Source organism: Protopterus annectens, chromosome 10.part0 (assembly GCF_019279795.1).
Source record: "Protopterus annectens isolate FY-2018-M chromosome 10.part0, PAN1.0, whole genome shotgun sequence".
Lineage (NCBI taxonomy): Eukaryota > Metazoa > Chordata > Ceratodontiformes > Protopteridae > Protopterus > Protopterus annectens.
In genome coordinates this window covers 1,687,648,725-1,687,661,930 of record NC_056744.1, presented here as the reverse complement: position 1 = coordinate 1,687,661,930, position 13,206 = coordinate 1,687,648,725, and the positions used below count along the sequence as shown (strand labels likewise).

The 13,206-nt window shown below is 38.1% G+C and overlaps 1 protein-coding gene across 1 annotated transcript in view; it reads left to right on the top strand.

Annotated features, from left to right (window-relative positions):
• Positions 1–13,206, top strand: part of LOC122814425 (zinc finger protein 30 homolog) — a 117,894-nt gene that overhangs the window by 78,765 nt on the left and 25,923 nt on the right. The window contains 2 exon segments of the mRNA XM_044087006.1: positions 7,796–7,922; positions 9,816–9,944. Coding sequence (XP_043942941.1) covers positions 7,796–7,922; positions 9,816–9,944 — 256 coding nt within the window.

The window sequence follows — 13,206 nt, the reverse complement described above, 5'->3', positions numbered from 1 at the left end:
ATTTTGTTCTCTAATACAGGCCTCATTGAGCAGGAAGATGCCAGCATCTAAACTGATGCTGTAGAACCAAGCATAACTCTGAAAAAAAAAAACCTGTCTTCCAGCTATAAGTGCCAAACAATGCATTTATCTTCAACCACCTGGCTGTACCTATGTGGTCGTGGTCAGTGAGGATTTTCTCTTAGCTGTACCACTAAAGTCTTCACTGCTAATGTAAAGAACATGGAAGTGAGTGGGCATCCTCAATAGGTCCTCTGATTTAATTAAAACAGAGAGCAAATATAACACATCAATCATACATGGGATGTGGAGTGGCGCATAATAATTTACATATATTGGCAAACTGCCATTAAATATAGAATTATCATCACGGAGGTAAATTGTCAGTAAATTTAAGAGAAGCATTTGTGAAGGTCTAGAAGCATAGTAGCATAAGGTGGTTGTTGTGAGTTATCCAGTTGTGTACGATTCACATATATGTGCTGAGCATTACATGACTCTGACAATACTTCAGAGATCTTTATATCATTTGTAGCTGTGTGACCAACAAACCTTTTCACAATGCATTGGTAAAACTTTGATCTCATTTGGATGAAAGGAATAAAGCTATAGGTATGAGTTTTGCAGCGCGTTTGCTCAACTTGGGAAATAAAATTTTCTTGGGTACTTGCACTACTAATAGTGTATTGTAAGTTAAAGTGTATACCAACTTTGTAACAACTGGAATCCAACCATTCTTAAATGCCATATCGCATCTAATATCCCATGCCACATGTGATATCCTGTGATACTCTGCAGTCATGTGGACTATCCCATGACCTTCCATTGTCATTAGTCACATGTAATATATGTGGTACTCCATTATTGGCAGTCATATGTAATATCCCATGATACTCCAGTTTTTTAATTTCTCAAAATCTTTTGGGTTACTAATACAATGATGGGAATGGTCCCCATTCCTAAGTCAAAGTGTGATTAAAGTTCATGAAATTAGTATTGTTTGCCTCTTTGACATTAACCAAAAGTGCTCTTCGCAGCACTCGCAATGTGCCCAGTAATGACTCCTTTTGCATTTCATACGGTGTTGCATGAATTGTTAACATCTAAATACGATTGTAAATTATTTTTATAAGATCAGTTGCTCCTACTACTATTGGAACTGTCTGGGTATCCTTCTTCCACATGGCTCTCGTTTCTGCCTGCAGATCAAGGTATTTTATGACTTTGTCTCTCTCTCTATGCAAGACACTGTAGTCATTGGGTGTGGCTATTTCAATGATCAATGCTACTTTTGTCTTCTTTTCTTGGACCACTATATGCAGTTTTCTAGCATCTATCTTTTGAACTGTTGGTATTGGGTGATCCCATGTGATACAAATTTATCATTTTCTATGATTTTTTTTGTGGCTCATGTTTCCAGTATTTTTCAGTCACTTCGAAACCATAATGTTTGCACAATCTCCAGGTAAGTCTCACCACATTATTATGCCTTTCAGTATACAGTCCCTCTGCCATTAGTGCGTCACAACCAGCAACAAGGTGTGTAACTGTTTCCAATTTGGTTCCACAAAACCTACATTTTGTCTGTTTCTCCCACATGTTCAATGGACTTTGTAAACCAGTGTGTACGCAGGCCGCTATCTTCGGCTGCCAATATTAACCATTCATTTCTTAATATGAATTCACCTCTCCTTAACCATTCCTGCGTTCGTTCTTGATCAACATGAGGCTCTTCCAGAATTTTCTAGACTTGCAACTATATTTATGTTTATTCCACATTTCTTGCCTTCTCATCTGATCCTTTACCTTATATTCTTTCTTTTGTTTTTTTAGCACATTCAGTTGCTGCCTGATTTTTATCTACTTCTAGTTTAATTTCCATTCCTGCTTGACGTCGATATGCTTCTGCTAAATTAAGCAGAGATGTCATCTTAGATTTATTCTCCTCATGTTTCAAAACTTTAATCACATTTGGATCTTGTGAGGTCAGTAGATATGTGTGGAGTCCCACGATTGCAGATCTATACATGTAATCAATTTCGAAGAGGCCCATCCCTCCTTCAGAATGGGGAATATATAATCTTGGTATACACTGATTTTTATAAATCATTTGGTGAGCATGAAGCATCCTTCTTGTTTAACTATCCAATTTATCCAACACTTTTTGGAGCCAGTCGATTACTCCAAAGCTACAAGTTAGGACAGGAAGAGCAAATTGATTTATAGCTTGGATCTTGTTCCTAGGTGTCAATTCTGTTTTCAGGATTAATTTAAGTCTTCTAAAGTACTCCTTACTAAGCTTTATTCTCATTTGTTCATGTTTTATTGCTGATATTTCATCAGTTCCCAAGTATTTATACACTCCTTCTTGCTCAAGTTCTTTTATTTCACATTCTTGTCCCAAACTGATGTTTTCCTGGTGCTGCAGTTTTCCTGATTTAAAGGTTGCTTTTGCACATTTATCAAGACCAAATGACATTCTAATATCATCTGAGAAAGTCTGACTACCTGCAGCTGTGCTTTCGGTTCCTCATCTGATGAGCTGTCCAATTTTAAATCATCGACAAAGAGAAGATGAGAGGTCATTAGACTTTGTTGTTTTCTAGAAGCCAAATTGTAGCCATGGCCTAAGCTGTTAAGTAAACAGGTTAATGGGTTAATGGCAAGGCAGAATAGCAGTGGTGACAGAAAGGCACCCTAGAATATCCCCCCTTTGAATTTTTATCCCTGGAATAATCATCTGTCCTTTATCATGGCTTAATTGCAAAGTGCTCTGCCACTGTTTCATGGTCACTGTAATGTGGTCAATCAGTGTAGGGTGTATCTTTTACATTTGTAAGCACTCTTTTATCCATGAATGTGGGATACTAACAAATGCTTTTTTGTAGTCAATCCATGCCACACTTAGGTTCTTCCCCTTCTTACAATTGTCAACTATAACATTAACAACAAATGGTCCTTTGTTCCATATGACTTTCTTTTATTGCCCTTTTGTTCTACTGTCATAATTCAGTTTTCTTCCAAATGACTATAAACTCCAGTAGCATCAGTCATGTAATGTCCTGTGATACTATTTTACCGTTCATTCGAAATATCCTCTGCTGCTCCATTATCATCACAGTAATAGTCCATTGTAATCAGTGACATGGAATATCCTGTGTTACTTCAATATCATCAGTTATATGCAATATGCCATGGTACTCCATTTTTTCCTATCTTGTGAAATGTCCTGTGATACCCAATTACTGTAAATCACATTTAATATCCTGTTTACTCCATTATCATCAGCCACGTATAATGTCCTATGATACTCCATTAATATCTGGTACATGTAATACCCTGCAATATGCCATTATCATAGGTCACATTTAATATCCTGCGATATTCCCTTAATATCAGTAATGCAAACTAATGGCCCTTTTGGATAGGAGAAATGTAATTACCCCAGCATGTGCTTGTTTATCCCAATCTTTCCATGTTTGAAATCCAGTGCACATGTAAATAGCTGCATACATGTGTCTGTCCCCTCCAAAGTAAATACAGTAGAAAATGGAAGAATAAACATAAGTGGTAGAAACCAGATATAAACAGGCTGTATAATAAAGAAAAAAGTTAATTGCATGAAAAAATAAACTAAACGCTCTTAATACTAAAAAGACTTCCACTAAACTTAACAGGGAACTCTGGACACTCTTTAAATCAGCAAAAGCCATGTATGAGGTAAATATAGCTACTCAGGTGAATGATAACCACAAAGCTTTCTCTAACAGTGTTAGAAACCTTAGAAACAATTCCCAGCACTGCAGAAAGCTATCTTTAAATGGCATCACATACTGAGGCTCAGACAACGTGGCCAGTATACAAGAGGACACATTTAGCTCAAACTTAACTCCCTTCTTATATTCCTAGAGCAAATACTCACATCCACACCTTCCCAAATATCCCCGAAGAGCAAGTTCTCAAGGCACTGTCCAAGGCCATGAGCCCATTTCATTGAGGCCAGATGACATACTGGACTGCCTGTATAAGTCCTATGGGCTCATAGGTAAATATTAAGCTAATTGCCCATATGGGCTATTTTAAGCCTAGCCAACAATCCCAGGCCAGTATCAAAACCTGCACCTTGTGTCTCTGAGGTGGCAACCATAGCCATTATGTCAAACTCACTTCCCCAGGTGCATGCCTGATTGGGGGGGTGGTAATTATAACAGCGTTCTGCACTAACCTGTTAGTAGGAAACAGCATGGCAGTAGATTTTTAAGAATAACATGACCTCCTCTTCTCTGCAGTTATGAAGAGGGACAACATATTTTGTGAGACCCCCTACTGGGGCTATTCAGTATCAGCCTTCAAAGTGACATTGAGCCAAAGACTGGAGAGCAGCAGCTGCCACCCCCTTACACAGAGGTGGGTAGTCAATAGACCCGGGTAATTATACACCCGTAAACCTGACCAACCTCATCTGGAAGGTTGTAGAAATGATTATGGATTTAATAAATAAAGACATCAACTCAAACCAGTTCAGGTCCATCAGAAGCAGATCCTGTCTATTTAACATGGTCAGTTTATTTGGGAGTAAGATGGTTTGGTTTAGTATGCATTTTTCTGATTGATATGAAGTCTGAAACTCAAATGTCTAATTATTTAGTGACTTCAATCCTCAGCACTGTACCAGAAAACCAGAGATTTTATGAGGAATAGAACAAAAATATGTTTAACTCTGAATATTTTGTTAAAATCTCGACAGTTGAGAGGTATGCCTGTAGGTATTCAAGACAACTAAATCATGTCCTGATAGTCTGTTTTTTACTTGAGGAACTAGCTTTATGCAGGTACACATTAATAAACAAAATGTGGTCCTGTTTGTATCTGGAGAGAAAAGGTCACATTCATACATAAAAATCTACTGGCATATGCTTTTCCAGCTTCTGGTTATGCTGCTTACATTTGCAGAACATTTGTGCAGGTGCTGTAATGGTAATTGTACAGTAAAGGAACATGAACATTTCAAAATGTGCATGCTGATTGGACAAACTAATCAGCAAGCTCATTATAAATTGAATGTTCCCCACAGGAGGTAGTTTAGAAAGTTCACTTTCTCTGTGACACAAAAAGTCCATCCATCCACATCCCTTTTTCCCATTTTTGCACATGGGGTCAGGGTGTTACTTCAACAGTGACAGTCACCTAGACACCAGGTTTACACTGCCACATGGCTAGCCATACTGCTGTAGTTCATCCACAACACTGCATCTATGGCCCAATTTAAAGTGTCCAGTCCACCTACTGCATGTCTTGGAATGTGGGTAGAAACTGGAGCACCCAGAGGAAACCCACAAGAACACAGGGAGGACATGCACACTCCCATGCAATGCATTAAAAAACGCTACCAGATAACCGAAGAACAAGAGAGATGTCAACAAGAATTACAAAATGATATGGAAGATCTTCAGTTCTTTACAAGAACAACATATAACATGTAATATATGATAAAAAAGCAGTTAAGCACCTTCATCCTTTGTAAATCAACCATGGACTTTATCAAAACTACTAGTTAATGAGTTTTCACACATTTAGACTCATCTACAACCACATGCCACTTCACCCCACGATAGTAATGTTTGTAATGTCTGACATAATTTTAAAAATAAAACTTCATATAAACCAAATGCCCCATAAAAGTTGATATTGTATGAGCACTGTGAATAGCTGTGCTTGATTCTTATATAAGGCACTACAGAAATGTATGAACATTCATTAAATAACAGTTTTGAGAAACTCCAAAGATAACTTACAAAGGGCAAAAATGCTCAACTGCTTTTTAATTGTGTATCAAGTGTTGCTCTTGTAAAATATTGGGAGTCTTCTGTTTCAGATTAAAAAAAAAAAACTCACAATTTCAGTGGCAGGAGCACCGCTACAAGTAGCTGCATGGCATATTCTGCAACCTGATGAAAAAAAAAATAGCCAACTAACTAAAGTCTCTTGTCTCCCAGAACAGACAGTTTCCATTATTTGGTGACTATATTCCTCAATCATATGTCAGAAAACCACACAAATATCATAAGCGCACATTTACAGAGCATGTTAAGTTCATATATTGGTTATCCCGGACTATCAGAAGCAGATGGAAGAGCACAGAATTCTTTTTATACAGTAATTTTATAAATAATAATTAAGGCTTTTTTAAGTAATTTTGCTGTATAATAGCAGCAATGGCTTTGTTTAATCACTCTGGCTTCATTTACCCTTTTGATCAAGTTGTGCCGTCTGTGGGTAAATCCTGCATTACTCACACCATGTGGTGGATTACTGTAAATTATACAATAAAAGGCCTAAAATATTCAAAAATGAGCACACTGATTGGCCAACCCACCCAGCGTGCCCGTTGTAAATCTGAGACTATACTAACGGAAAGCGGTCCAGTCAACCCACTTCTTGGTGTGTGTAATGCTGGATTTACCCACGGTTGCCTTTGTTTGGTCACTCGGGCTTTGCTGTCCTGGTGAATCCACACCAACTGTGGGTAAATCCAGCATTACCCACACCCAGGTGTGGGTTATTGCTTAAATGAACCAGGTCCAAACTACAGAATTGTGGTTCTCCCTACTTTTGCTGCATCATTGGTGTTAGTTTTGTTTTTTGTTTTTTTTTTGTTTGCTCTTTCTTGATCAGCTTATTCCCACAGGGCTAGTATCCTGTTTTCGGTGGAGACCCAGTGAGGTGTTTAGACTGCTAACCTCCTCTGCTCTTCTTAGTAAGTGTATTAGGGTCTTTTTGTATCTACGTGAAGTCCACCAGTCTAGCAGAAGCAGACATAAATTTAACTGATAATAACCCTTGATATGGGCAGACTATTCCTCTTGGAATCCATTTTAGACCACAGTTTTGTCTGAGCCCTGCTGCATTGTAATTCTGCATGCCTCTAGTCTTACCCTGCTGCATACCGCTGAGTCCTGCACAAATGCAGGTAACATTTGGCACAGACAAATGAGTGGTTTTTGGGTTATCCCTTCCACAACTGTTATTCATATTATAACCCAGCTGTTCTCATACCCCCTCTGTCCTTTGAGCCCCATCCATTATTCCCTCAGCATTGGCCATTAAATTAATTTGCCCTACTGTTACACAGCCATTTTATTACTTCCAGCAGTCTGTTTCTGTTATCTTGTTTCTGCTATATCTTGACTGCTATCTTGGGCCACGTCTTGTAGATTTATTAAGTAATCCTCCATGGTTTATCATCCTCTGATTACTCTGCAGCTGTCTTCTAGTAGCTTCTACAACTATCTCACAGCCCCATGCCTTCTCCAGCTTATCCCTGCTCCTATGTTTTCATTCCTATTCAGCTATGATTCTACTTTTTCTTTTCATCTTTCAAGGCTTCCCTTATTGCTTTCTGTTTTCCTGTTCCCTTAATTAGATCACCCAGTCTTTTTCTAAACATGGTCTTTAACTGGAACTCTGTGCCCTCCTATCACTGACCTTAATGTGTGTAGATGAGAGGGAGAAAGATAGCAGCAAGGGACATTTTTCAACTCCGAAATGAAGGCATTGTTACTTGTATAATTCTGGAAAGGAAATTTGCACTTGTTAATGACTGATTATTTTTACTGTTTTAACTGCACTTCTGGTAACAAATGCCAGTGCTACCCTGTTACAAAATAACACAATTTACATTGAATGCATTGCAAGAAAATAACACAATTTACATTGAAAGCATTACATGAAAACAGCATATTTTTCACCGACTGCAGTAAAAGAAAAGATGAACTGCACCGTGTGTCTTTTACAGGCTCCAGAATCCTTTGAGGATGTTGCTGTTACTTTCTCAGCAGTGGAGATGAAGATGTTAACAAAACAAGACAAGGAGCTTCATAAGGAAGTGATGTTAGAGAACTATGAAACCTTAGTTTCAGCAGGTAGGTCTTGTCCCATCTTAAGAAGTGGTCTTTGTTCTGAGAGTTATGAGTACCTTATTAAAATGCTATGCCGAGTTGTCTTGTGTGTTTATTTGCTACCTGTGTAAGTGAACCAGTCACTGAGGACCATTTTAGTCATAAATTAAGCCACAAGAAAAAAGCTGTATATATACAAATAGGAAGTTAATGCACAATGCATCCAAATACAGAAATAAAAGGAAAAGCATATCCTGGTGCCTCATTCTACATTCCTATCATTTATCTGAATCAAGTAGGCAATTTATAGGTTGCAGTTCAACTAGAATATTTCTAAAGACAATTTTTATTAATATAACATATTTACAATGTATACACAGAAAGGAAAAAAAATAAACATCACAGTGTTATACAGTGCTAGGAATACATTGAATCATAAAGGTAATCTTACACAACTAACATGTTAAGAATCTTTGTATATCGGTAGCAACCTTTCAAGGTAATCACAACCACTAAAAGCCTTTGATTTATAGATCTTATTCTGATCACTCCTTTTTCATTTGTACATAGTATTGCTGTTAAATTTAAACATTCTATATAACATAGGAACTGAGTTCCAGTTTTTTGTAATACCTTTTCTAGCAACTGCAAAAAGTCTCTAGAATATTTTTTGTTGGTGAGAGGAAGCTGATTTACCTGGATTAAACCTACAAGGAGAAGCATACAAGCTACAAGTGTAATATAAACAAAGGAATAAACTCTGGACCCTGGAACTTTGTAGAAAAAATAGAAACCAGACAATTCGGAAAGCTGAACATTGAGTTTAGATAAAGACATGTCTGCAGTGCCTCATTGTTCAGATGGCCCTCAGAATACTAACATCTTCCCTCATGATTATATAGGTTCAGGTGTGGAATCTCCCTGCTATTTGTAATGTCACACTTTGTTTTAGTGGTTTGCAATGGGTAATTGACACTTTTTATAATTAAAATATGTTTTCCTTCACTGTTGCCTATTCTTATTTTAGATATCATGCTAGGTTTGGCCATCTGTTCTTATGTTAACCTATAATCCTTTACCCATTGTGTAGTCTCCTTTGAAATACAAGATATCCTCTATATTTTTGTGTGTCTCTTATGTCCATGTTCAGTTATGATTAATTGGATATTTCAGATGTAATCTGTTGTCACTGAACTGCAGTTTAACCAGAAATTTATAACTTTGTATATCCATTTTCCACATCTGTATGACCTCAAAGCATAGCTCATATGTGGGCTATAACAAGGTATGTCAGCTCTGTAAGTTAAGATTGCCATGAGATACATATTACAGAGTTATAGAACTAAGTGCAGACAGCAGCATTCTGGACTGCAGAGTTTTTACTCTGCTGAATCTAGTAGACAGGGCATATGTCATTCTAAACACAGGCATAATAAGAAACGTTGATGTATTTTAGATATTATGAATATTTGGTGTTTTCACATGAATACAACTAGTCATACAGTTTTCAAATTATGATAGAAAGTCTCCTTATGAAGGATACAGATGCAGCTGCCTCATTAATAAACAAAAATGTTTAAAGACTTATTTTGAATATATCACTTTTTTTTTAAATTGCAAAAATTGTTTACTAGTATAAGTTGAAGTGAAACAGTAATCACTGCTAGAAGCAAAGAACTTCTTTAAAATGTATTTAATGTAACTGGATATGAATAATACATTCAAAACTGAAATTCTGCTACTCCTGAACAAATTAAACATTTTATGTTATTGTAGTACTTTGTAATTATTTTGTAAACATGCTTAAGTATGGAACTGTGGAAGACTGAGAGAACATGTTTTAATCTTGTTAAATTAAACTAAACGGAACACAGGAGCTCTGTGGAAAAATAACATATATATTTTTTTAATGTGTAGGTTACAAGATCCCCCCAGAGGCATTGTTAGTGCTACTTAAAGAAGATAACGCTGAACTGCAAGTGAATGACGAGGGGGTAAACAGAACAGAACAAAAGAATAAGAATAATTTTGAAGAAAAGCCTGACAGTAAGTGAACAGCTCATTAATGATGCATTTTTATGATATTTTCTACTCTCTTTAAAATACTTTGAGGAAAATGGGAGAAAATATATGTACAGTAAAAGAATAAAGGCAAAAGTAAAGAAATATAATGTTAATCTGGGAAAAGTGTGTGTGTGTGTGTGTGTGTGTGTGTGTGTGTATATATATATATATATATATATATATATATATATATATCAAATATAGACTGATATGTAGGGGTTGAAGATGGATGGATGTACAGTAATTTTTTATATAAATAAACATTCTTAAATTAATAGCTCCAAACAGAGATTTAGTAAATATGGTGGAAAACAAGAGGATATTAATTACAAGATTATTATTTTTTTTAATAATAGCTCAGAAAAAAATAAATCATACTTTGTGTTGTCTAGTAAGTTGAATTAGCAATGATTTTCATAAATTTTGGCATACAGACCAGGTTAATTATACATTAGAGGGCAGATTCAATAAACCCTACACGTAACTGCACTATTTTGTATTTAGCAAACTGCTCTACACAGTGTATAGAGTCGCGCAACCACTGTAAACACCATTGTATGCTAATTACAGCATAGGCAGCTGAATTGTATGCTAATCTACCAATCCAAGTGGTGGAGCTATTTGATAACATATAAAGCAACCCTGTAGTCTCAGTGCTGGTTTCCCTGCAAATTCCAAAACCTGTGGAATACAGCCACGGAAAGGAGTTTAAACAGAAAGAATGTTAGGGGCTGCTGTTGCTTTAATTTATGTGTATTTGGAACAGGCTTAAGTCTATTCTGCTGCTGCTAATAGACCATGGGCAAGAGTTTTCAAACCCCATTTAACTTATCACAATCCATACGAGGTGGAAATTGTAGACTGCTACAATCCGTATGAGGTGGAAATTGTAGACTGCTACAGGGTAGATACAGACACACTACAGGAATTCTGCAACCTCTGTCATCCTAGACTCAGAGAAAGGTCAAACCGGGGGAACCAATACCAGTGGAGACAAAAGTACATGTAGCACTTAGAAATTACAAGGACCTTTCAGAGAGCAACAGGGAAAATGCTGGGGATGTCACAGGCATCCACACCCAGCATCCTCCAGTTCCTGAATGCTGTGCTCCAAAATGCGAGTAACCACATACATTTTCCCATACTCTTAAGGGGAGGGCCACAATTATGTAAGAGTTCTACTCTGTAGCACAATACCCTGAAGTACTAGGTGCCATAGATTGTGCACACACAGAAATCAAGGTACCACCTGGGGAACAGGGAAGGTTCTACATAAATAGAAAGGATTTTCACTCCATTTACTACCAAGTCATGTGTAATGCTAGGGTAATCCTCTTGAATGCATGTGCTGGAAACCCAGGCAGTCACCATAACTCACATGTCTGGCACACCTCCAACTGTATCAGATGTTCACTAGAGGTGATATCCCACAGGGTCATTTACTGGGGGATACAGGTTATGCACTGGAACCATGGCTGATGATGCCCATTAGAAATGCACACACACCCACTGAAAAATGCAATAATGAGACACATGCTAAAACCAGAAATATCATAAAAGCATGTATTTAGGCTGCTGAAGTCATGATTCTGCTACCTAGTTACATCTGGAGGAGCCCTACAGTACAGTCCATGTACATGTACTGAAATCTTCATCATCTGTGCCATACTTCACAACATCATCACGAGAACTTCAGCAGGATCAACATAGGGAAGGGGCACACATCCCACCACCAATGGCAGGGTCACCACAGCCACATGCAGATGAGGAGTCAGAGGGTGGACCAGCAGCTACAGATGTAGGTGTGCTCAGTATGCCCTAACATTGGCTAAGGAGCAATGCATTGAAGCTCACCCACCTAAGGGGCTAAAACCTTCATCCTATACACATACGTATAGTAACATTTATGCCAGGCAGTGCTCACAACCTTTCCCCACCCATGTAATGGCTGTGCACTCCTAGCATCAGACAAACTCAGACCTGAACTAAAACTGTAACAACTGCTGGATTTACAAGGTAAGTGATGAATGGCATATCCTTGCATGTTATTACTTGGTAATGCAAATAAAAGGTGGGTGATTTGTACAACAATGACTTTAACATGTGACAGCAGAGACTTATGTGAATACATAGGTTCGTAGGTAGGTACTAGGCTATTGGCCCTAGGGCCTATGTAAGCCTAGCCAAATGGTACCCTGGCATTTGCCACCCAGGAAAATTATTTTCCTGTACCCCTGTCAAACAGAGCCACAGAAATAATTCCCGGGATGAATTTCCCATCTACCATCCAATCATCAAGTTTTTCTTGAAGAGTGCTAATGAGGACCTTTGTTTGAAATAGGTAGTTTGTTCCAGAGTATGGGAAGTCTCGGGGACAGGAATCTATCACTCCAGCATGTTCTGTTTATTGTGGTGACAAGGTTTAGGTCCCTAGAGTGTGTAGCTCGGAGGGATTTGGATTTCTTAAGTGGAACATGTCCAACAGCTCTGGATTTGACATAGCTTTACATGTTAGGCATAGATCACCTCAGAGTAGGCGATGTGCGACAAAGTAAAGTTGGAGTTTTTTGTCTGCGTAGGGCATCTGTTTGAGGCCGGTAATCTTCTTTGTGAGGTATTGCTGCGGCCTTTCCAGCTGCTGCAGATGTCTTGTGAAGTACATACCAAAAGGGACGTTGTACTCTATAATGGGTCTAATGAGTGATGAGTAGAGGGGAACAATTACCTCTTTTTTTTTTTTTTTCCAGGATGCGAAACATTTTGTGATGAGGTGTGCCACGTACAAGGACTTCCTGACTACTGTGGTGATGTGACTGTCAAAGGAGAGACTACTGTCCATCTGTGTCCCAAGGTCTCTTATCAATCACACTTTCGGTGTTAAGTAGACTACCGCCTATGTGGTAGTTCATGGGTGCAGAGTTTTTACTAAAAGAGATGACAATGCATTTTTTGGCATTGAGCTTGAGGCAATGGCTTTGACACCAGGCATCTGTCTCAGTGAGGCCCTTTTGTAGGATGTCCACATCGTTAGAAGTTCAGATTATGGCTCCTTGTTTGCAGTCATCTACAAACTTTGTTAGCCAAAGACTTTCTGTGTTAGCCTGTACTTCAGAGAAGTAGATACCAAACAGGAGAGGACCCAGGACTGAATCCTGTGGTACTCCACTTGTCACTGGTCTGAAGTTGGATTTGGAGTCTGCTACTAGTGTGGGTGTGTCCTCTATCAAGTAATAGGTGTCCGGCA